A 26,937-nucleotide genomic window follows, 5' to 3' on the forward strand; every position below is an offset into this window, starting at 1 on the left:
AACAACGATTTTGATTGGCTAAAAAAGTAGATATGAGTAACTTCCCTTTACGGTAGCTATGCGACATGAAAGACCGATTTCGAAAGCGAGTTGCAGATTCTGGGAAAAATGGATGCTGTGAACGAAAATGGAAAGTCAAAGCAACAGAAATTAACACAATTCTTTAGAAAAGACAGAATAATGTAAGCTCAGGAAATGACCAAATGTTAGGTTCGCGATCCGACGACGTCTAAAATAGTGCAGACGTGAATGCAGAATCGGAAACATCTACCTGTCAAGTCTCACGGTTTCGCCGTGAGTCTCACAGTTTTTGACATGGAATGACGGTCTCATGCTGACTAAGTTATTCTCACGCATTTCTTCAAAAACAAAAGAATGAAAAAAAGTATTGTTTGGATTTCATAAAATGTTGTATAATTACTACCGAGACGGGAGGGCTGTTTAAGTGGTTTCTAACCTAAATACCACATGTACCGAAAACTGTTTTACGGTGGTAATGTATCATTATCACTACGCCACCGGTGTCTGTGTAAACAAAAAAATCTCCTGCAAAATGTCAGCAAGTGGCTCACCAGCGAAGAAAGTTTTTCAAGCAAAAAAAGGGCTAATTTCAGACAAAAATAGTCTTAATTTTGCTCAGGAAATTTTCAGGTGGGGCATGCCCCCGGACCCCCCTAGGTTTGGCGACTAAGTTTTTTTTCCTTAGCGCCAACCTAGATAAATCCAACGTGTAATTTAGCATTCCATTGCACAATGTCTGATCAGTTATGGTATTTTTGGCCTTGAAAATATATTGCATCAGACCGAGATATTCAATTATTTCCCGTAGTCATTTTTTCCCGCCATTCTGTCAAACCAATTTGGTATGATCTCCGCATGCGCAATGGCCTAGTTTTGATATTTTCTGTTAACTATGGAAGCATGATCGAGATAAAATCAAACCCGTTATGCATAAACATTTGATTCACGCATACCTGTATTTTTATATTAATTGTACACTATTACTAGTGACTATATTATTTGTTGATTTTTAGTGAACAAACACTGCACTAGAAATCCACATTTAATTTCAATGGTTTTACAAACTGATTTAAAAAAATATTTTTCTGGAATGTTTTTTGTCAATAATTGGACACCATATGTCTAAAATTTTGCCTAAACGAGGTCATTACAGAAAGTGCGCAAGATTACCGGACACTGTGATAGTTTGAAAAGGAGGTGAGTCATGTTTGTTTAGAAATCTAATCGGACAGTTCTTCACTGAATTAATCAGATATTTTTGTGTTAATAAGCACATGAATTTATTATTTCCATAATAAATTTAGATACTATTTTGTCAATTTATAAAAGAACATGTTTTTAAACCAATTGACCCTTAACTGTGTAAGATTACGGGACAGCATCGTACAGTATGTACATGGAAGTGATGTTAATTGACATACAAAATAAAATGGTGACGAACAATGTAAAGTTATTACATTGACTACTGATAAAAGTATAAAAACAAGATACTTATATTTATTTTGGGACAGGGGCCAGGCCTGCAGTAAACTGACTGAGGCTGGTGCTTCTCTTAACGTTGTATGGCAGGCCATTCCAATACCTGATTGTCCTTGGGGAAAAAAGAATTTTGATGATAAGTTGTTATAGAGAAGGGTACCAAGAAGTTTAAATGTCTTGTTGTTGTAAGATGTTGATGGTCTACATAGATTAGATGATGTTCAATTTTATAACGTAGTGTCAAGAATGAGTTTATTAACCAGGTTTTCCGAAGGAAAAAACTGGTTATTAGATTGGCGAATGCGGGCGGGCTGGCTGGCTGGCGGGCTAAGCTTGTCCGGGCCATAACTATGTCGTTCATTGCCAGATTTTAAAATCATTTGGCACATTTGTTCACCATCATTGGACGGTGTGTCGCGCGAAATAATTACGTCGATATCTCCAAGGTCAAGGTCACACTTTGAGTTCAAAGGTCAAAAATGGCCATAAATGAGCTTGTCCGAGCCATAACTATGTCGTTCATCGTCAGATTTTAAAATCATTTGGCACATTTGTTCACCATCATTGGACGGTGTGTCGCGCGAAATAATTACGTCGATATCTCCAAGGTCAAGGTCACACCTTGAGTTCAAAGGTCAAAAATGGCCATAAATGAGCTTGTCCTGGCCATAACTATGTCATTCATTGTGAGATTTTAAAATCATTTGGCACATTTGTTCACCATCATGGGACGGTGTGTCCCACGAAAGAATCACGTCAATATCTCCAATGTCAAGGTCGCCACGACTAAAAATAGATTTAAAAAAAAAAAAATTACAAAGGGGGTTAATTTTTTTTGGTCATTTCAAAAGTTCAGTTTGAGTTTTCTCCCTTTATCAGATTTTTTTTTCACAATGAAAACCTGGTTTTGTGACAATTTTGTCCCTTGTTCTTCTCTGTTCTAGAGTTTGCCAGTTTAGTGTCTTTATCATATGTGAAACGCTACTGGTGTAATGGTAGTCATTTAACACATAACGGGCTGCTGATCTTTGCACTCTTTCTATTTGATATGTTAGATTTTTCTGCTAAGGATGCCAAATTGAGGAACAATATTCCGGTTGCGGTCTGAAATATGTTTTGTATGCTGTTTCTTTTATTTGTTTGTTATTTGTTTTGACATTTCTCTTGATAGATTTTAATGTGTTAGTAGCTTTAGATGTTATGTTATTTATATGCGTTTTCCAGTTGAGATTATTGCTTATAGTTAGTCCCAGATATTTAACCAGGTTTTCCGAAGGAAAAAACTGGTTATTAGATTGGCGAATGCGGGCGGGCTGGCTGGCTTGCTGGCGGGCTAAGCTTGTCCGGGCCATAACTATGTCGTTCATTGTCAGATTTTAAAATCATTTGGCACATTTGTTCACCATCATTGGACGGTGTGTCGCGCGAAATAATTACGTCGATATCTCCAAGGTCAAGGTCACACTTTGAGTTCAAAGGTCAAAAATGGCCATAAATGAGCTTGTCCGAGCCATAACTATGTCGTTCATCGTCAGATTTTAAAATCATTTGGCACATTTGTTCACCATCATTGGACGGTGTGTCGCGCGAAATAATTACGTCGATATCTCCAAGGTCAAGGTCACACCTTGAGTTCAAAGGTCAAAAATGGCCATAAATGAGCTTGTCCTGGCCATAACTATGTCATTCATTGTGAGATTTTAAAATCATTTGGCACATTTGTTCACCATCATGGGACGGTGTGTCCCACGAAAGAATCACGTCAATATCTCCAATGTCAAGGTCGCCACGACTAAAAATAGATTTAAAAAAAAAAAATTACAAAGGGGGTTAATTTTTTTTGGTCATTTCAAAAGTTCAGTTTGAGTTTTCTCCCTTTATCAGATTTTTTTTCACAATGAAAACCTGGTTTTGTGACAATTTTGTCCCTTGTTCTTCTCTGTTCTAGAGTTTGCCAGTTTAGTGTCTTTATCATATGTGAAACGCTACTGGTGTAATGGTAGTCATTTAACACATAACGGGCTGCTGATCTTTGCACTCTTTCTATTTGATATGTTAGATTTTTCTGCTAAGGATGCCAAATTGAGGAACAATATTCCGGTTGCGGTCTGAAATATGTTTTGTATGCTGTTTCTTTTATTTGTTTGTTATTTGTTTTGACATTTCTCTTGATAGATTTTAATGTGTTAGTAGCTTTAGATGTTATGTTATTTATATGCGTTTTCCAGTTGAGATTATTGCTTATAGTTAGTCCCAGATATTTAACCAGGTTTTCCGAAGGAAAAAACTGGTTATTAGATTGGCGAATGCGGGCGGGCTGGCTGGCTTGCTGGCGGGCTAAGCTTGTCCGGGCCATAACTATGTCGTTCATTGTCAGATTTTAAAATCATTTGGCACATTTGTTCACCATCATTGGACGGTGTGTCGCGCGAAATAATTACGTCGATATCTCCAAGGTCAAGGTCACACTTTGAGTTCAAAGGTCAAAAATGGCCATAAATGAGCTTGTCCGAGCCATAACTATGTCGTTCATCGTCAGATTTTAAAATCATTTGGCACATTTGTTCACCATCATTGGACGGTGTGTCGCGCGAAATAATTACGTCGATATCTCCAAGGTCAAGGTCACACTTTGAGTTCAAAGGTCAAAAATGGCCATAAATGAGCTTGTCCTGGCCATAACTATGTCATTCATTGTGAGATTTTAAAATCATTTGGCACATTTGTTCACCATCATGGGACGGTGTGTCCCACGAAAGAATCACGTCAATATCTCCAATGTCAAGGTCGCCAAGACTAAAAATAGATTTAAAAAAAAAACTTACAAAGGGGGTTAATTTTTTTGGGTCATTTCAAAAGTTCAGTTTGAGTTTTCTCCCTTTATCAGATTTTTTTTCACAATGAAAAACTGGTTTTGTGACAATTTTGTCCCTTGTTCTATTTTGTGTAGGTCATTTTGGAGTGTGTAACAATCATTTTCTTTATTAATGGTGAGGTAGACCACCGTATCATCGGCAAAGAGCCGTGCCCTACTTTTTAAGGAGTCTGAATAGACGAGTTAACGCGTGACGTCACACGCACCTGCAAAGTTTAGACTCCGCCCGCTGGTTGGCAAAAAGAGGTGGAATTCATATAAGCGCATATAGAGAAGGTTGACATAATCATCGTTTTTATTGATAATCATGAACTGTATCAAATATAATGTTACTATTTATGTCTGAATAAAACATGCATTGTAAGCATGCGTGGAAATTCATTTTTGGAACGATTATATTGTTGTTATTATTTGTTATAACTAAAATCGAGCTCTGGAGTGGAACACAATCTACGAGCTCTGTATCATTGGTTACCACAAAAATCTCTACTAAACGCATCTTCACGTCCATTTAAGATGCAATATTTCAGGAATAGAAATTCTTTTAGAATAAATTAAATTTAATGAAAGAACACAAATAAGGATGAAAACATACAACAAATAGATCGCTTTTTGTTCGCAACATATAGTAACTGATTTTAACCTTAATATATCTGTACAAACTTACATTGTTACACAACAAATAAATTCATAAATCTAATTGTTTAATTTAATGGTGCACACCAAATTTGACACTTTTGTTTCAGCATTTCTAACCGTGTTCAATTGCACCGTTGTTTGTCACAAGCATATTATCTCGTTATGATCGGAGACTGCCCAGACAATTACACAGAAAACATGCCGGTGTCAATAACATAGGGACCTGCATAGACCACATGTGGCGGACTTTATGATACCTCCTTGTCATCTCTTGGCATATTGAGTAGTCATATTGAGCAAGCCAAATATTTAAGCGAAAATACGTAGCATTTGCTTTAATAAATAATTTAACATATTAAAAAAAGGAGATATTTGTCCGGAACGGATTAACGGGAACATGTGTATCTATATGTTAGCCAGTTTAATCATAATAATACAGTGCTTTATACCTTTAAATTTCAAATATTGTGCAATATTACTGCTACACAATTGATGTATTTAACACGGGTACCGGCAAATGTCAACTCGGCAATTTAGTGCAAAGATTGTACGTCCTTGCAGTGCACGTAACACTATCATGAAACCAAGCAATCTCAATGGATAAACAATATTTGCGTAAAATAAATTAAATAAATATATATATATATCATAAAATGCTAGATTGTTACATGCATCACTCCTTATTACTTGTTAAGAGATTTCAATATACATGCAAAGACAGTTCAATTTGCACAAGATGCAGGTTTTATTTCCATTTGTATATTAAAATTTATTAATATTGTAATTCAATGGAAACGAAACGGAAATTCATTCTATGGAAAAGAAAATAAACACAACATTTAACGATTGTAATGTATTCCGTTTTTATGGCTTTGTTTTATAATTGATTAAATGCGCCTCTTATAATACACTTTTGATCGCTGATGAACAATTACAATATCCACACCGTTTATAGTTATAATCAAATTAATATATGTTTTATAAGTTTTTGAAATATCATTTTTATGTCCCCCACTATAGTAGTGGGGGACATATTGTTTTTGCCCTGTCTGTTGGTCTGTCTGTCTGTCTGTTTGCGCCAACTTTAACATTTTGCAATAACTTTTGCTATATTGAAGATAGCAACTTCATATTTGGCATGCATGTGTATCTCATGAAGCTGCACATTTTGAGTGGTGAAAGGTCAAGGTCATCCTTCAAGGTCAGAGGTCAAATATATGTGGCCAAAATCGCTCATTTTATGAATACTTTTGCGATATTGAAGATAGCAACTTGATATTTGGCATGCATGTGCATCTCATGGAGCTGCTCATTTTGAGTGGTGAAAGGTCAAGGTCATCCTTCAAGGTCAGAGGTCAGATATATGTGGCCCAAATCGCTTATTTTATGAATACTTTTGCAATATTGAAGATAGCAACTTGATATTTGGCATGCATGTGTATCTCATGGAGCTGCACATTTTGAGTGGTGAAAGGTCAAGATCAAGGTCATCCTTCACAAGGTCAAGGTCATCTTACAATGTCAAACATCATATAGGGGGACATTGGTGTTTCACAAACACATCTTGTTTAAAGTCTTACTTTACAAAAGAATACGGCTAATTTATTGTTTTGTTGTGTGGTATTGTCAGTATTTAGTCTTCCGACCACGTTTACTCTCATGCTAATAAGTAATTTGTATTTTATAAAGAGGAAATTATATATATGAATATACATTTATTGGTACAAAATATGATATATTTGCACTATTGTTTAAGAGTTGTAGTGTTTATTTCGGATTTTTTATCGTTTAATTGACTAAACAAAAGCCCTTTATACATGTTTTACGTGACTGTAACTAGTGTTTCTGCCAACCAGTCAGTGCGCATGCGCGGAAAATCCCAAATGTAAACAATAACAATTAACTTGTCTATTAATAAAAATCTTCCAACAAAACGTCTTCTTAAAAAAAGGATAGTTCGACTATGTATGTATAGATATTGACAAGGTAAATCACTCGCTACTTTCTAAAGCAACGGAAGTGCGTCATTAATAATTAAATCGCTGTCATCCCGCTCCCTTATTGATATGCGGGCACAGGCCGGGAACCTCGCTCTTTATACATAATAACAGCCACTTAACACTGTGGGCGCCAGATTTGATTTTTGACGTGCTGATTTTTTTCTGGAAATCACCATGGCAGACGAATTGGTAAGGAATGATTCATGCATGGGTGAAAGTTTTCCGGGTTAACCCGGAATTCCGGTTTTTGGATGGCCGCCGAGGTCATTTTTCCAAATCGCGTAAATCCGTTGAGAAATTCTGGGGGGGGGGGGGGGGGGGGTAGGCACCCTATAGATAGCAGGCGCCAGTTCAAGTACCTCGATAAAACCCGCCCGCAATGCATTCAAACAAACCAGATCAGGTATTTATTAATTGCAACACAAAAAATCAAGCAATCTGTATTCCTGAAAATTTAATCATTTGTCTTTATTGCGTCACGCGTAAAATATTTATCCGTTAATGATATGCACAACGGTTCTGCTACAAACTACTTCTGACCAATCAAAAATAATTACTCTATCGTTGGATACGCCTTTAACCAATCGCTATTGTTCACCTTCACATGGTATATTTTTTGATTGGATAAAGGTGTGGTTTCGTTGATTTATTCACAACTGTCACACAATTTATGCATAATCGTTTCGTTAATACATAGATCTTATCTGAGTAAAGATTTCATTCATTGTTTGATTATAATAATATTACGCACTCACCCTGGGTTATTAAAAAGTGTAATTGGACATATTAAATACACAATTACTTTCGATTATCTGCTGAGTGTTATTAGATATGACGTTTTTCCAGAATGCAGAAAATATTCCTCGGGTATCTCGTGATTTACGTATATGTATATAACAGTCGAATAGCGAGCGATGCGAGTGTTGGTAAATTCACGTGTTTCATGCATAATGGCGAAAGCGTTTTTGATTATTTGAGAGCAAGTTACAATTATTTTGACCATATAATGAATTTCTGCGTTCAAGATTTTAACGAATTTTCACATCAATAGCACTAACATGTGAATACAAAAATATCTGCTCATAATCTAAACGCTGAAAGTTATTACGTTAAATGGGAAACTAATTTGTGAAATATATATTAAGTTCGAAATAATCAATGATATGTTATTATGATTTTGAACAATAAAACAATACTGAGTCTTTACAGTTACACAGTAACATTTCATATTTCATGTTGATAGAGACATTAAGGAAATAGGACGCAACTTCAATCAGGATGATAGGATAGATAATGGGTATTGGACTAAAGTTTTTGGACTTAAATCTTTTGATAAAGAACGATTTCCTTTTCTGAAAAAACTTGTGGCATCACTACTTACAGTGTTTTCTGGGCCATTGATTGAATCCACATTCAATATCATGGATGACATTGTGGAAAAAGATCGAACAAAATTAACAGTCAAGAACTATGAGGCTGTTGCTATAGTGAAGACTGCCTTGAAAAGGAAGAAAGTCCGAAGCGTAAAATTGAAAGTAACCAACAGTATGGCCAAAAGCTGCATTTATGCATACGCTAGTTATCAAGGTTACTTAAAAGAAAAGAAGGAACATGAAGAAGCAAAACGAAGAGAACAACTTGACAAATCTGTAAACCTCTTGAAGGCTAAAAGAGCAAAGCAACTAGCAAATTTGATGAGACGGACGCAGAAAAACATTAATCAGAAAAGGAAAAGTATAGATTCAGCAACTGGCGGCAGTGAACGAGGAAGATGGAAAAGAATCAAACTTATTTAACACATTACTGCATATATATTCACTTATGTATTCCTGTAGCAGTGGAATTAAGAAATGTTTTCTAATAATTTAAAATGAAATTGTTATTTTTGTAATCACCAATTACGATCTGCTGATGCTTGTACAAATCATAAAATTATAGAAGTGCAAATTTGTGAAAGCAATTTTGCCATAGAGGGCTTATTTGAATAAAATACCTTAACTTATTTTTCTGAACACATTTTTATCTGGCAACTTCTAATAACGAATGTTTTGTCATAGTGCTTATCTTTTCAATATGAGCATATTGTTTTTGCAATTAATTATTGTCCTCTGTTGATGCTTTCTAATTTGACCAGACATAAACTTTTAAAAGGAATAATGGGTTTATTCCGCTTAGTCATTTAGGGAACTTTATAGAACACAAAATATGAAAATGTCATGTCAAAACTAATTTCTTCCTATATACTCAGTTTAGTTCATCTGCATCTGATGACTTAAAACATTAAGACCAAAGAAGCATTCCCAGAGACAAGGAATTTCAACTTTTGGTAAAAATTTTCTGTTACATTTCAAAATTAATGTAATTTTGGTATCACTAGATGGTCTTTTGAAGTATCATGAGAAGTACTTTTTCCTTACTAAAAATGGTTTCCAAAAAGCTAAATTCCTGCAGCTTCGGGGGGCTTCGCCCCCCAGGCCCCCCCACCAGGGCTTTGCCCTGGACCTACCTGGGGGCCCTAGCGGCCCCAAGACCCCCAGCAAAATTTTCAGGTTTTAGAAAATTTTCAACTTTCACCCATGTTCATGTGTATGCAATTTACAATATCTTTTGTTGATTGCCCCATTAATTGTGAGAAACAATAGTTACAAGGATTGATCACATATCCTATGGATGTTTCTGTTGAAACTGAAAGTAAATAGAGAAAGAGCGAGGTTCCCGGCCTGCTCGCGCATTTCAATAAGCGAGCGGGTTGACAGCGATTTAATAACGCATAATGACGCACTAAATCTGGCCCCTAAGCCTAAATTGGTAATAAAATGCATGCTGTGTTATTTCTCTGAGTTTGACAATGAAGCAAATCTGCCCTTAGGCTACAGTACACTCCATGCGTTTTCCTCAAAAAACGCGCTAACGCCGCGTTTTTTTTCCTGCTAGCGAGTGTAAACGCGGAGTTTGTTAGCGAGGTAAAACGCGGCGTTCCGCCGAGTTCGCTATACCCGCGGCGTGTATTACTTTTGCCTAGTCGGTAAATGCAGACAATTTCCGTTCTTATCAGCGACCGCTGCGCAACACCGCGTTAGCAGTGTGCTACTGGGCATGCCAAACAAATGAAAAACATTGTCATTAAAAATTGTTTAAATACTGTGGCTTATAAAAGTAGAGATAATTGTATAAACAATTCATATATGTTTTTATTCACAGGTACGTCGATAATATGAATGAATATACGACAGGTAAAGCGTTTTGACCAATTAATATTTAATTCATAACACTTATAACACCAGAATAAATGTTCCGTTTAATTTCCAAATGAGAATAATTGTTTGTAATCCGAAACACGCTTCCGATTTTTTATGTTAACACGACGTTTACAAATGCTTCCAATATACAGTCATCATATATATTTCCCGACAAAAGCGCGCGAAAATATGATGCAATGTACAAGTTCAAGGTTTATGCGTGAAAAGCGTGTAAAGCGTGTGTGTATTGATTTTTTGATACAAACTTTGTAGTGCAGAGAACACTGAATTCTGTTGATTTCGGTTAACAGTTTCTTTGGTATTTTTTAACACAATTATATCTCGAATAATTTATATTTCCTCCAAATTAATTTCAATTCACATATCTTTATCGTTACGGTATTTTAGTATAGTAATTATTGAAACAGTTATTGTATTGTATACTGATTAAAGAGAACATCTGGACGGAACTGGATAAAGTGTTTGGAGTATGTGTTGTTTAAACAAAATGGATAAACATGTGTAAATGTCACTCTGCCGATTTGGTCCATAATTACTGGTAAACATTGTTTTGAATGTCGACGCAACTAGAATACAACTGTGAATATTTAAGGCAACATCAACTCAATAGTTACCACCTTCTTTTAACAATCAATGGAATAACCTACCTACAAAGATAAAATAAATGCATTAGTGAGCAGAGAATTGACTTTGTTCCGACAATTAAAACCATTCCTTTTTTTTATGCATTGTTGAACGTGTTTACTAGAGTAAGTTATGCGTTCAGACAGGAAGCAGCTTTCCCTTTCACACATATTTCCGAGACTTTTAATAGGGTCCTCGGTCATTTGTTTACATGTTCAGTATAGAAAAAAACCTGCGTACATGAAAACTTTGAATTAAATTATCAAAATAAAAACAATGTTGCAAACTGTGATTATATTAATTGGTAAGTATGAGTTTAAAGACGACGATTTGTTTGTCATAAATCAACGAGTTTTCTATACAACTACTTCTACAACCACGTGGGGATCGATCTATCTTGGTTGTTATTTAATGGTATATTATATATACATATAAATAAATATATATATATACTTGTATTAAATGTAATTTTATGTGAAAATCAGGAAGTCAAACAAAGTTAAATTAATCGTAATCTCGTTAAACACGGAGTTTCGCCGCGTTGCCAACGCCGAGGGCCGCCGCCTCGGCTTATCGATTTTGCCGATCGTTCAACGCGGTGTCCAAAATCATGCAAACGCCGCGTATCGCGAAATTTCCTTAATCTCCACGGCGTTACTGCACGCGTCGTATGGAGGGAAATTGGGGAAAACGCGTGGAGTGTACTGTATTTCATATCACTCAAACAAAAGGAGATATAACTTGCTTTTAATTTAATAGTAACATCTAACTTGTCTCTTTTCTGTATTAAGAAGTTTTTTTCTCCTTTCATATTTATAAGTTCAATTGGTCTTCAAATGAATAAGCAATCAAAGTTCTTTATTGTGCCAAAAAATATGTTTTTACAATTGTGGGTGTACTCAAGACTCTTCAATTATTTAGTTATTTTAATAATTATTTCTTTTTTTTATATCGATGGAAAATAAAATATTGTTTCACTATTTTGTTTAAAAAGAATTCAAAGAAATCTAGGCAAGAATACATGACAGGTAAGGGTCGTGTCAAAAAGGTGCCATTTAAAGCCCTATTATCAGTTTTTGGTGCCCCAACCTATTTAAATCTCAAAAACATTGAATATACTTTTGATAGTGCACATCAATATTGTCATATTGTCATTCTTGTTGAATCAAGCACAGTATTATCTGAACATTCATTATAAAAAAAAATTAAAGTTCAATCGACCAGAAAAATCCAATTGGCCAACTGCAACTTTGACTAATTTGCAAAATTTTGAGAGATTGGCCAACAAATTGCATGAACATCATTTATAAAATAGTGGGCATTAATAGCTAAAGACATTATTGGCAACATGTCTGTTTAATTTGTATTATCAATCTTGTTTAATTAAGCTTGTGATATTAATCAAAATTGGGGGTAAAGTTCAATCAACCAGTATTGACCAGTAATGACCACTTCAAGAGTATTGAACGGGGCGGTTTTAACCGGTAAAAACCACTAGTTAAAACCTGGGGCGGTCGATTGGTGCCAATCCAGCTATGTACATAGTCGAACTATCTTTTTTTTAAGAAGACGTTTTGTCAGAAGATTTTTATTAATTTAGTATGTGTATGCATTCAGTGTTTTTTTTCACTTATAGGGGAATGGTGGCGGGGCCCGTCCAAAGGGGAAAAACGTGTCGTTATTTAGGAAAAGGGGAAAATTACAAATTCAGTCTTTTTTATGTAATGATATTTATCATATGAATACACATGCACAGTCCAACCCCTCTTAAGCAGCCAGTCAAGGGAAACGGCCGAATTGGCTGCTTAAGCGAGGTGGCCTCTTAAGAGGGGGTTGGGTCATAGGGAGTCTGGAGTTGATGAGTGCATGGCCAACTGTTCAATTTTGGTATAAACAAAATGGTAATTATGTGTACATATACTAAACAATGTAGACTTAAAATAATTGTACTAGTATTTCTTTCTTTCTAAAATCAGCTATAAAACAAAATGTTCATTCAAAAAAATAATATTCATCTTTCTAATCATCATCAATATCATCATCAGAATCAAGTGAATGAAAAAGAATCATTCTCATTATTCATTGTTTACACAATGCGCGTTGTATGGTCCCAATGCACTTAAGATTGGAACAGTTGTGAATCAGTTATGCGTGAATAACTCCCGTGTCACTATCAATCGATAATTTAATTGGTTTATTGCAGTTTTATGGCTTTGTAATACCTACCGCGCGAATTGGTCCCGACAGTGATCTCCTCCAGTTACTTTAGAGACTGATTATAGCAACCCGGTGTAATCCTCCTGGCAATCGTGCTTTTCATGCATAAATTATAAAAAAAACATTTTTTCGCCGCGTAAAGGGTTTTATCAGAATTAATATATTGAAATAATTGCAAATATAAAAACAAATATAAATGCTTTGTTTAATTCCCAAATGAGAATACCGTAATAATTGCGGAAACAAAAAGATCAAACGGTCCCATATTGCTTTTAACCCGATAACCCGATAATCTGCCGCTAATTAATTGCAATTTGCAAACTGGCTGTCAAAATGTTTATTACACAACACGCTTCAGTACTAGAGAGCCTAAACCGCAGTCTGGAAGTAAGTATCGATTTTATCGCCGTTGCGTCGGTGTAATTTTGCCAATGTACATGACTGACTTACTCGCGCGAGACCACTCATATGGGGGAAATTTAACATTTGGGATGCAAAATAGCTGGCCGCTGGCCGGAGAAATGGGGTTACCGCTTAAGAGGGGTGCCTTATAGAGTGTTTATCGACAGTCGTGGCACACACCGGCTGCCTACACGGGGCGACCGGCGATGAGGGGTGACCGGAAGTAGGGGTTGAACTGTATGTATGAATGCAATATTCACAGCTGAATGTCTCTGTCCTTTTTCTTAAATACATATCAATGATTGTTTCAACATTAGTTTCAGACAGTTCAGCCGTCATGCACAGTCTCAGTTTTCCTAGCCAATTTCAGTCTAATTGGAATTTTTTTAATCGATAAAATGGCAAATTTGAGCATTTTTTATCAATAAAATGGAGCAAATTGGAATGTTTTTATCAACAAATGTTGACACAATATAGATACATCAGGCCTTTCCCTGGCCATTTTAGGAAAAAATGAGATTCACAGTGTTCTCCGTAAAAAACGGAGTAGCCAGCGATAGTAACAGAGTAGCCGGCGATAATGCACACGGCATGCCGTGTTCACAAGCCGCGAAGCGGCGAGCGGGGTAGGTTCGGGAAGGGTATCCCCTCCGTTCAGGGGGGTATGGGGAAAAAATGAATTAATGGAGTGAAATGCCGATCTGGCGCATTTTAGGGTGTTTTTTTTATGAAATTAATAAAGCATTTGTCATAGAAAATGAAATATTTATTTGAAATCTCTAAAATTTAAAAAATGCATTTTAATTGCAACTTTTTTTATTTCAACAATCTGAATCAGAGTTAGAGTCAGAGTCATGCGCTAGGTCAAGGGCTTGGTGTGCACGCTTATATTCAAATTCATAACTATTCTTTATACAAAGGCGTGTACAATTATCCATTGCTAATACACAGTATTAATTTGAAAAAAAAAGCGCGTTATATATCAAACGTGTCCGACACAAGTATCTCATACAATCATCTTTATAAATATGACCGATTTTGTACTGGTATAAACAAAGCAACTCCACATAGCAGCCGTTAATGAATGCAGAAGAACATTACAAAGTCTACCGATTACATGCAAGGTGCTGAGTTATAAATGATTTCTGCTGAGTTATAAATGATTTCTCACATCAACTAATAAGTTTTGATCGTATATATAATGGGTCTATTTATGGATTTTTCATTCTACCTTGAATTCGCCTACAAAAATCTGCGAGGGTTCTTTGACTTGTGTCTACTTGGCACTGTGTAAGTCTTTTTTTAGGTGAAGGCATCGTGACGTCTGCTTCTAAACAACTATTTCAAACAAACGCTTTAAATACAGCGCATTAATTGGAAAATGACCAGTCGAAGGTTAAATTAGCCAGCCGTAAACTTACTGTAGTTAGCTAAAAATACCTGTGTTCGTAAATATCCGCCCTAAACGAGCGTGCAATAAAGCGGTGAAAAACTGTTACGTAAAGATACGAACTATCGATCATTTATCCGTGCTTGTCTCTGCGCGAAAATAATGCGCATTAGAATATTAACTTCGAGCTAGTTTGTTTAAACACAAAAGCGAAAGTATGGCGTCAAAATTTGTATTAACACAGGCGTTTTTGTGGCGTTTTGAATGTATATTTTTGAGAAAAGTAGCCGGCGCCTAGATTGTTAGTAACCGGCGAAATCGCCGGCCGCCGGTGCTTCCGGAGAACACTGGATTCATGTGAAAAGTGACAACTGATTTGGGAAAAACTAATTTAACTCTTTATGATAATTCAAAATCATTATAATATTATATTTATATACTTTGTAAGTTGTTTATGAAAAAAAAATGAGATATATGTATCATAAGACAGTTCTTTCTGAAAAAAAAATAATTTTTTTTTTGTTTTTTTAAAACTTCTGGAGGAGATTTTTTCTACAAAATAGGGGAAAAATATATACCTTTTTTTTTTAGGGGAATGGAGCCGAATATCGGCCCCGAAATTGCCATAAAAAACACTGGCATTATATTAAACAACGGGTAGCTAAACAACAAATAAATTTAAAAAAACAAAAAACATTGTCATTGACATCCAGCGCCTATGGTTTGAAAATTTTTAATGTTCAAATCACGTGATTTCGCGAATGGCAGCAAATTAATAAATTCACGTTAAGAAAGCAACTTATACACTCAGTTGAAACTGTTATCTGTTTGCATGCTCGAATTTACAGCACCGGCAGGTTAAAAGAGGAGAGACTGAAGTGAAAGAGACAGGGACTCGATTCCATAAATTGGTAAGAATTGTAGACATTGTATCAATGTGTTGAATGATATATTTTTATGCCCCCCTTCGAAGAAGAGGGGATATATTGCTTTGCACATGTCGGTCGGTCCGTCCACCAGGAGGTTTCCGGATGATAACTCAAGAACGCTTGGGCCTAGGATCATGAAACTTGATAGGTAGATTGATCATGACTTACAGATGACCCCTATAGATTTTCAGGTCACTAAATCAAAGGTCAAGGTCACAGTGACAAAAAACATATTCACACAATGGCTGTCACTACAACGGAGAGCCCATATGGGGGGCATGCATGTTTTACAAACAGCCCTTGTTCTGATAGCGTTTGCTGTTGTGCGACATGGTGGAATAAGTACGGTTTGCGGTAGATGTCGTAAAGCGAAAGTCGTGATAGTTAACTACATACTGTTTGCGGTAAAGGAGTAAAGGCTAAAAGAAAGTAAACACGCGGATGTGGCAGTTCAGGAAAATTATAGTAAATAAATAAAATTCGTAACGAAAGACGTATTTAAATGAGGTAGTGATTAAAATTTAATAACACTTCCGAGAGGGGAATTTTTCCAATATTTGGGGGAAAAATATATACTCTAGAGATGGGGGAATGGGGCCGAATAACGCCGAATATTTCATAAAAAAAAACTGCCTAGAGTCATGAAACTTCATAGATACATTGATCATGACTCTTAAATGACCCCTATTGATTTTCAGGTCACTAGGTCAAAGGTCAAGGTGACAGTGCCAAAGAACGTATTCACACTATGGCTGCCACTACAACTGACAGCCCGTATAGGGGGAAATGCATGTTTTACAAACAGCCCTTGTTTTTAAGATTTTTTGATGCTGCGTTTTGTGTAATAATTCTTACACATGTATTGTTGTCATTGTTGTACCTAAATCTTATATGCGTAGTTGAGTCATATAAACAAATGTTAAGGCCACTTGAACAGAACTGTTGTTTTATTGTTTAGTATTTTATTGTTTTATATATTTCAGATCCTGATTTGTACTGAAGGATTAGCTGCTATTTGAATTCTCGTCTGTATGTACATTTTATTTCATTATGGACTGAAAAGCATTCCTACATTATTAAATGTAGTGAACTGTGAACTATCTTATTTATGATGTCTTGTTTATTGGGATACAACACAGCCGTAGCCATCCGGGTTACAGTATTATAGACTATTTTTACAGTATTATACTTTAACTACATGTACTTTAACATGTAAAACTTCATACACTAGAGTATCAAAATTGGCGACAGGTTCATTGTCTAATGTTGTGAAACGTTGGCCTTTGGTTGAAAAGTTTTATTGTGCATCTTGTGTTTGAATTTATCCGTGTTTTAGTGTTAATTTTAACTTCTAAGGTTGATAAACTTCTGGAACTAGCTTTATTGTTTTCATATTTCACAAGAAATATACTTGAACGATATGAACAAAAAGGTTTTAACATTATAAACAGTAACAAAATGGCAACAGGTTCATTGTCTTCAGTTCCAAAACGTTTGCGTATGGTTGAAGACTTTTCTTGCACATGTTGTTTAGAGCAGAATCTTACGGAATCTGCAGACATTTATTGTGAACAATGTTTAAGGTTTTATTGTAAAAAATGTGTTATCCTGCATAGTCAGTTGTTTACAAAACATATGACATGTGGAAGGGAGGATATTAAGAAATGGCCAGTTTCTAAGGCGGTGGAAGATTTTCTCAGGAAGTGTGAGGTGCATGCGGATGAATCATTGACACAGTTTTGCCATGACCACGGTCAGCTGTGCTGCTCTGCATGTGTTGGAACAATTCACAGGTATCTCACACATTTATATTCCTTTAGTTATTAATAATTATGCCCCCCTTCGAAGAAGAGGGGGTATATTGCTTTGCTCATGTCGGTCGGTCGGTCCATCCACCAGGTGGTTTCCGGATGATAACTCAAGAACGCATACGCCTAGGATCATGAAACTTCATAGGTAGATTGATCATGACTCGCAGATGACCCCTATTGATTTTGAGGTCACTAGGTCAAAGGTCAAGGTCACGGTGACCCGAAATAGTAAATTGGTTTCCGGATGATAACTTAAGAACGCATACGCCTAGGATCATGAAACTTCATGGGTAGATTGATCATGACTTGCAGATGACCCCTATTGATTTTGAGGTCACTAGGTCAAAGGTCAAGGTCACGGTGACCCGAAATAGTAAAATGGTTTCCGGATGATAACTCAAAAATGCATATGCCTAGGATCATGAAACTTCATGGGTAGATTGATCATGCTTGCAGATGACCCCTATTGATTTTGAGGTCACTAGGTCAAGGTCACGGTGACCCGAAATAGTAAAATGGTTTCCGGATGAGAACTCAAGAATGCATACGCCTAGGATCATGAAACTTCATGGGTAGATTGATCATGACTCGCAGATGACCCCAGATGACGCACTGTTTATTTGACGCTAGAATTTGTTAATGTAGCATTAGCATTAAAATTCGGAAGTGTGTTGCGGATTACAAATTTAAGAAAGCTCATTTCAGAATCAAACGAAACATTAACATTGTGCGTAATTTATTCATTGATAATTTGTTAAAGCGCTCTTAGTGCCATATCGCTTATTAAAACGTGAAAATAATTAATATGAAAGTAGCATAAATCTATGTTTCTATGCTACACAAATGTACATGTAGATGTATATCTTTTCACTCAATCTGCCGCGTATGTATGCGGCGGATTTACTCTGTGAAAGTAGGCTAGGTTAAAACAGACTGCGTCAATGCGCAGATCGATGCCAAGTGCTTCAGCAATACGCCCGTGAACACTCGACACGCCCGCCGCAAACTAAATTGTGGGCCGTGGCGTAGCCGCAGATTATGTTTGTTCCGCGTTGGCTGTAATGTAGATCAAGCATCTAAAACAAATGAAACCACTTCTGTCATATTAACATAGTATAATTTAAAAACTGTAAACTGTAAGCGGATGCTTAACACTACACTTCTACAGACAAATATTGTATGAAATAAATATTATTTATTACCAAAATAGTTTTTTTTAGAGTTGGTCAATGTTAATTTGGAGTAGACAGATAATACTAATAGTATTACTATACACAAATTGGTTTCATACATTAAAACAATTGTTTCACAAAGTACATAGCATAAAGGGATATGCTATATGGTTTTCAACACATGTTAATTGTTTAAGGATAATATTTTTTCGGGTCAGGTAAAAAAAGCCTTCAAAGTGCTAACTGTAAAAGTTGTATGGCCATAATTGGTATATAAGTTGCGATTGAAATTTTGCTGATGACAAGTGTTATTGTGTATTATGTTTGAATGCTTTTACAAACATATTACACTACGCGTCCCGCGATTTTTGCCTAAATCACCAACACTCGGTGGTCATTATTTATTTTGGGTTAAAAATTATCGCGATCTCGCGCGTTTCATCACGCTAGGTTGAGCATGATCACCGTGTATGCATAAATATCTCCGCGGTGATTCACCGCGATTCACCCCGTTCGCGGTCAACGCAGTGAAGAACGATTTTCCTACGTTACATGTACATGTCTAATCTTCACAAAGATTATAGCAATATGGGATTATTAGCATTGTTGGCAGATATAAGAGAGTAGCCTTTTAAAAATGTCAACATGTATTTCACACCCATGTCCCCGACAGGTTATTTTTTACTTTTTAAATGCTGCGTATAAAACAAAACAGTGTTCATACCTAGCTGTATGATGCCGCAACTGGAGGAGTGATAATTGCGTTATTGGTTATGCAATTAACAGTTTGAAGCCATGGAGAACTCATAACTGATTGTAATGTAATCGTCGTATTTTCTCCGAGTCTCTCGATTCCCCGATACATACGTTTCAACTGTCTCAATCACATTCATGCAACTTCTTCCGTCTTTATCCATTGCTCGATAATCCCGCATATGCCCTATTTCCATTTTAAAAGCGAATTCTGGTTAATATTGATGATAAGAGTCCTAAAGAATGTCATACACGCTGTTTTGTAACCGTTGCGCTGTTTCAGTTCCTTCATTATTGAAACAATTATTGTATTGTATACTGACTACACACACAAGTGTCATGTTCAGTTCATGATCTTCTTCAACGACCAATAAACAACTTAATTTATATTTATATTAAATGCAACATGTACACATCATTTTCTGGGAATCAAGAAAGCGAGTTTATTTTGTGAAAATTAACCAATATCTGTTTATTGAATTTGTCAAACTTTTATATATATATATATATATATATATATATATATATATATATTAGCAATTCTAATGAAAATAAATATCGTTATTTTAAATGTTTTAAGCAATTTAAATTTAAAAAAAGAAGTCTTTCTCTGAGAGCATATATGGGTAACAGCTATACAATCATTGTTTTGACAGACAACGCGTGCTTATCTTAAGTTTGTTTCTGGTAATACACCGGATATTGGATGTTTGGGGCTTGATTGGATAATAAAACAAAGATGCAGTAGGCGGTTTTCAGTAGAACTTTTGTACAAACCAACCAGGGCTCAACATTAACCTAAAAACCAACTTGCCCTGCTGGGCAAGAACTTAAAAAATCTACTTGCCCTGAACGTAAAGCCACTTGCCCAAACAGGAAATATCACATTAACTTTAAACCTCATATTTTTTAATAAAGATCAAAATGATACACCACAAAACCTTTTTTATTTTTGAACATTTAACAAAATGATTAGAGCAATTAAAGTGTAATTAAAGTCTAAATTAAATGCTCTTTGTTCTTTTTTGCACTTGCCCAGGCGGACAACTAGATTATAAAATAACTTGCCCGGACCCAACTTTTACTTGCCAGGGGCAATAGGACAACCATTAATGTTGAGCCCTGCCAACTTAATCAACAGTGCACTTGCTTATCTAACATTTAAGGATCATTCAACACGGGTCCAAGCAACTTGCATGGACCATAATACACAGTCCTATGGTTACATTTAGTAGCACACGTGGTCAGAAACTAACAAGTTCGAGTAATAAAGCAAAGAGATTATGATCTGAAAAATTGCATGGGGTCCGAAATGAAACAGAATGCCACCAAATCAAACAATTCACCGCCTAATTTTAAGTGTAACAAACTATGTTTGAAACATTTAAAATAACGATAATTCCGAATGATCACAGCTTCCATTTTCAAAAGTATAGGCTGTTCAACATTGCTCAAGAAATTGTAAAGACAAACGATTAGTAATGTTTCATTAAATGAATTTTACACGCTTCTATTTTATTAAATAGATCTAGCAGCCCAATGGCGATTGGAGAAGCGTACATCACCTGAAGCAATGTGTAAATTTAAATTTAGATGCACATGTAAGTCATTTTTTGAAAATCAGGACAAAGTGAAAGTATTAATTTTACAAATCAACCAACATTTGATTTTATTCAAATGGTCAACATTATTTATATATATGTGTCGTCTGTGTATTTGAGCAATTCTCAAGCAAATAGATATCGTTTATTTCGACGTTTAAAGCAAGTCTCGTTTCCGATATTAAACTATAAAAATTTCCTCGGTATGGTTACTGACCTACACAATCATTGACAGATGACATCCGATTGTAATTGTATGAAGTATGCAGAGAAGCTGACGAAATGTTAAAACAATCGCGTAGAAGTAAAAATATCAGGTTATTATCTGTACCTGTTTCTTTCGAAGTGAATACTCGTTGTGGCTGCGGAGAAACTTCGAGAAAAAAAGAATCTGTAGCCGCGAACTTTGTTGGTTTTGCGTGAGCCGTACTGTACAATTGTTATTTCAACAAATAAAGATATTGTTTGTAAATCAGGATTTGACATTCAGCAAGTACGGTGTTTACTTACTTATATATTGGAATACATTTTTGCGATCTAATGTGATCGTCAATAGTGATGACATTAGTTAATAAGTTGAAATTTAAATCTAGTTGTCACCGCGAATCAAGGCGATTTGCGGTGTTTTCGCAATGATTCTACAGCTGATCTTTATCGCCAGATGGTCGCAGTGAAATCACCGTGAATCAACCACAGAGTGGATTCACCGCAATTTGCGGCAAATCACTGCGATTTGCCATGTCGGCCCTAAAGCGGTGGTCGGTGATTTAGGCAAAAATCGCGGGGCGCGTAGTGTACGCTTATATCTTGCTTATTTTGTGAAAACTTTCAAAATATTTTTGCTCTTAACTCTAGGACCTAGGGCTACCACATTTCGTATGTAGTGAGATACAGTAGTCCTCTACAAAGTTTGCTCAAATTATGCCCCTGGGGTTAAATTTGACCTAGCCCAGGGGGTCACAAAAGTGTACATTTGCTTAAATAGGGCCTATATTTAAGTATTTGCACAAGCCAAGAAAATTTTCAGCCTTTTTCAGCAGTAGAGCGATACAGGGCCATCATGGCCCTCTTGTACTTGCAGAAAATGCACTTCTTGAAAAAAAAAGAATTAATTTGCCTTTCTTTTTGGAAATTTTCAGACAGCAATTTGGAATTTCGTAGTTTTTCTTCAATTGGGAAAGTTTACCTTTTATAGGTACTTTATAAAGAAGAAGAAAAATCGCTGGGTTGCATTTGATAAGACGCTTATCACAGGCTAGAATGATAATACTCGGACTATATTTAGAAATAGAGGACCCTTTTGTAAGAAGCAGGGTCATTTTGCTTTGCATCTGTTCTTTAGTCCGTTGGTCCGTAGACCAATTGTGTTCTACAATATATCTAAGCAATGCTTTGACCTACAGCCAGGCAACATGTTTTATGTTTACATAGAGAAAAATTAAGAGGTCAATCCATTTTAAAGTCAATTGGTCAAAGGTCACAGAAGATTATAACATGAAATTATAAAGATTTAGTAGTCAGTTTTAGTTCCTGTTATACCCATAATAATATTATAAGCAGATTTTCAATTATGATAAAAGTTATATTACAGTACTGCCATTATTAAATGCATTTAATCATTGAATTTTAACCCATTTAAGACAACTTCATTAATGTCAAAAAATTATGAAGAAACATATGGAGTTGCACGAGTTTACCTGACAATTAAAATGTCACGGTGACTCAACTTAGAAAAATGGTATTCGGATGATAACTCAAGAATGCTTACTTCATAGGTACATTGATCATCACTGGCAGATGACCCCTATTGATTTTCAGGTAACTAGATCAAAGGTCAAGGTCACAGTGACTCGAAACAGTAAAATGGTTTCCTGATGATTACTCAAGAATAATTAGGAACATTTTGAACAAACATATGGAGTTGCACACGCTAACTAGACCATTCAAACATTTAACAATGGCGTCTTTACTTTTCCACAAATATATCACATGACAACAACAAAAGCAAAATAATCACAAGAGGTTAAATAACAACAAATATTGGGAGATAGTAGACCAGGTTGCATGTCATATGTCGCTCATCACAGGCTAGACTGTACATACTGAGTTTGGGAATAGACATTTAATATACGTCATGCTTGTTTTTTGTGGGATGGTAGAGCATTAATGATCTTTTCTTGCATGTGTTATTATGGATAGTGTGGTCAAGGTGTACAATGATACTAAAACTGAAAACATTATAAACTACTAGAAATGTATTCTTAGTACATGGATACCTCTACAATCCAATTTGTCCCACAACTGCACAAATGTCTTTAAATTATGAACAAACATATGGAGTTGCACACGTTAACCTGACAATTACTATGTTACTGTAGAAGTATCCCTCTATTTGAGTAACGCTTCTCACAATTGAAAAAATATTATCGTTTGGTTAAAGGGATTGTCACATAACTCTTCTTATTTAAAAAAAAAACTTAAAAAAAATATCAAGGTGCATACTTTTACATGGTGGGTCAGGGCCCTCAATCTATCAAATCTGCCGCCGAATTTCGGTGGCAGTCCCACCTGAAAAGTATACTTTTTTCCCCTTTTGGGGGGAAAAATTCCCCCTAAAAAAAAAAAAAAATAATTGTTTTTTGTTTTTTTTTTAATAGAAAGATGTGTCTCATGATTATTATATCTCAATTCTGTTTCAATTTAATCTTTTCAAACATACTAAATTATGAAAAATGCAATGGATATAGTGCAAACATGTACAAATGAAATAATGAGAGAGTAAGTAAAAAAATCCCCCAAAAAGGGAAACGCCGCGAAAATTCCCCCTCCTAAGGGCTGCGGACCCCTTCCCCCAAAGTAGTGTGAGGGCCCTGTGGGTTATACTTTAAGAATAGTTCATCCCTCTATCAGCTGTACTCTTTGAGTTACTCACAACACAATTTTAAATGTGATTTCTTTGCTAAACAGGGGCCATAACTCTGGGTATGTTGAAAAAAGACATCAAACTATGCATGTGGGTAAAATTACACAATGATAAATATTTATGTCAAGTGTTAGTCCTCTTCTAGCAATACTGTTTATTTTACACTCTACACATATTCTAAAATGTCATTTATGTATAAATATGAGACATTACTACAATTATGATGAAAACAACAGAAACAACATATAGAGGTGAGCATTAGCTCACATGCCTGGTTACTGTACTTGTAAAGTTGCAGGGATACATGTTGAGTTATATATGACAGAAAAGTCACACAGATGGATGGAAAAGTGCAAATCTATATACCCCCATATTCAGCCCAAGAAGCGTTAATTTATTGTCCATGTATGTTTTTATTTGACACTTTATACTTGTTTGAAGCATTACATAATATCACTGACTATTCCTTGCTGGTACATGTTTATTTCAGCCAGTGCAGTAAAGTGACCCAGATTTCGGAGCTGACCAACTCGCAGCCCACTGGCCTGGAGGGGATGTCAGTGGAGCTGGAAACTGTCCTGGGGGAAATTAAAACCCTGCAGATCAGTCAGAAGGCCAGCATTCAGTCATTGCAGAAAACATACAAGGAACATAGTGCAGTTATGATAGAGCAAATGCGTGGCAATTTAAATACTTATATAGATGAATGTGATAATAGTTCTGTGGGTACATCAGGCGGAAATGAGAAATATTTAAAAGAAGAGATGTGTAGGAGTGTTCTCTCTATCGTGAATGAATTTGATAATATTACTGCGAAGGAACTTAACGAGATGAAAGATGAAGTTATAAGCATTAAAGGGTCAGTTACAAGTTCTATTCATAAATGCACCACTCTTCACAATGACTTGTCACAATTCCATGAACTTGTTCAGAAAATTGGAGATAATAAGGAGCTCTGTCTTATAGCCAGCATAAAATGTAAGCATATAATACAGCAGGCATTGACTCTGCTAGGAAAGTCAGGCAAGGCGTTTAACGTCCAGCGGAAGTCTGTGCACAATGTGAGAATACCAAGTGATTCATATGAATGTAGTATTGCAGGCATATGTGTTCTGACTGATGGGCAGGTGCTGGTCGCAGACTATGAGAATAAGAGGATCAAGCTGCTGAACCAGCAGTACCAGGTGGTGAATCACTGGCATGTGACTGCTGGGCCATGGGACATAATTTTATTATGTTTGATCACATCCAGTGAGGTTGCAGTGGCTGTGAATGACCATGATAGCAAGATACATGAGGTCCAGTTTATCACTGTCAACCAGGGAAAGCTTGTCTCTGGCAGGAAGTTTCAGTTACAACATGAATGTAGAGGTATTGTCCATCACCAAGGAGACCTTTTTGTCACCTCTGGTAAAGAATTGTACAAATACTCACTGAGTGGCAAACTGATCTGCAGTCTCTACCAAGATAGATCAGCTGATTTGACAGGTAAGAATCATGGTGAATCCATCCTGATAGCATGTGTATTATGTACAGGGATTTGTCTAGCCATTGTGGGAAAAGGAGTCTAGTCAAATTGTGTTATTTTAAATTCATACAATGACAAATTTGGGAATTTTTATTGACTAAATGAACCGAGTTGGGATTTATTTTTTTAATCAACAAATATTGACCCATTAGGCCTTTATCTTGTTATTTTGAAAAAATAATATAAATTATAGTTACATACTTTGTGAGATGATAATAAAATAAAATTCAGATGTAATAGCAAAAAACCTGCTGATGTATTATAAAAAAATTGTTCTTTAATTCATATGTGCCCTTTGAATGCTACAGTACATTGTAGCCAAAACAAGATTCAGAAATATTGATTATAAACATGAGTAATGAAATATTTTGACAGTAACTACATGACATGTCTATAAATAGAAACTGTGTTCCTGGGAGAGAGACACTTTCTGACCTGGTCTTAATTTTGTGGTTGTAAAATGATTGTACATGTACAATATGTTTACCTGTTGATAGAACTGTTCAATTGTTTCAGTTTGTGTAATTGTTTCCATCTGTGTACTTGTTTTGCTTCAATTCATATCTTACTCAACAGTCGCATTTCAACATGTCAAACGTTAACACAATATCTCTGCTACTGAAGTTTATTGTCACGCTTAACTATTAAATTATTGAAATGTATGCATATATTTTAGATGTGTAAAGGCCTCTTTATAGCAACATATGCGTAATACAATATCACTGCAGTATGTTTAATAAGTTTATTTAACATTAACAGTAATTCAATATCTTGATGTTACTCTGTTTTGCAGTATACAAGTGTGCTGTGAGTCCCACAGGAGACAGGCTGTACATCATCAGCTGGCCTCAGAACAAGCTTCTCACCCTGGCCAGGGATGGCACACTCCTGGCTACATACACAGACCCACCACTAGGTGGCCCAACTGGTCTACATGTGACCCCTGCAGGCCAGGTGCTGGTCTGTGGATACGTGCCCGACACTGTACAACAGGTGGGCTGGGAGGGAGAGAGTAAGCTTGCTATGCTGGCTACTCAGGAGGATGGAGTGAGGTTCCCACAGTCAGTCTGCTACAGCAGCACCACATCATCCATCATTGTGGGACAGTATGACAGTAACAACATCCTGGTGTTCAGAGTGGAATAGTGTGTACATGTATGTATTAGTTGTTGTAATTAGTGATGAATATTTCAATGACAATGTGTTGTTTAGCATACGAACATAGAAGTGTGTGATGTTACAATACAACATTAGTGTGTAGTTAAAGATACAAATAATTTATGTGCACATATTGTTATCTGATTACACAATGT

The 26,937-nt window shown here is 35.9% G+C and overlaps 1 protein-coding gene across 5 annotated transcripts in view; it reads left to right on the forward strand.

Annotated features, from left to right (window-relative positions):
• LOC127852880 (uncharacterized) overlaps window positions 1–26,937 on the forward strand; it is a 240,960-nt gene that overhangs the window by 13,712 nt on the left and 200,311 nt on the right. For 4 of the 5 annotated variants that reach the window (XM_052386909.1, XM_052386908.1, XM_052386906.1 and 1 more), the window contains exons 2-6: window positions 15,756–15,818; window positions 16,820–16,865; window positions 17,173–17,629; window positions 24,587–25,584; window positions 26,418–26,779. In XM_052386909.1, coding sequence (XP_052242869.1) covers window positions 17,295–17,629; window positions 24,587–25,584; window positions 26,418–26,770 — 1,686 coding nt within the window. In that variant the 5' untranslated portion in view covers window positions 15,756–15,818; window positions 16,820–16,865; window positions 17,173–17,294 and the 3' untranslated portion in view covers window positions 26,771–26,779. The remainder of the gene's footprint in view (window positions 1–15,755; window positions 15,819–16,819; window positions 16,866–17,172; window positions 17,630–24,586; window positions 25,585–26,417; window positions 26,780–26,937) is intronic. The other variant, XM_052386907.1, reaches the window with a different exon arrangement.

Source organism: Dreissena polymorpha, chromosome 12 (genome assembly GCF_020536995.1).
Source record: "Dreissena polymorpha isolate Duluth1 chromosome 12, UMN_Dpol_1.0, whole genome shotgun sequence".
NCBI classification, from domain to species: domain Eukaryota; kingdom Metazoa; phylum Mollusca; class Bivalvia; order Myida; family Dreissenidae; genus Dreissena; species Dreissena polymorpha.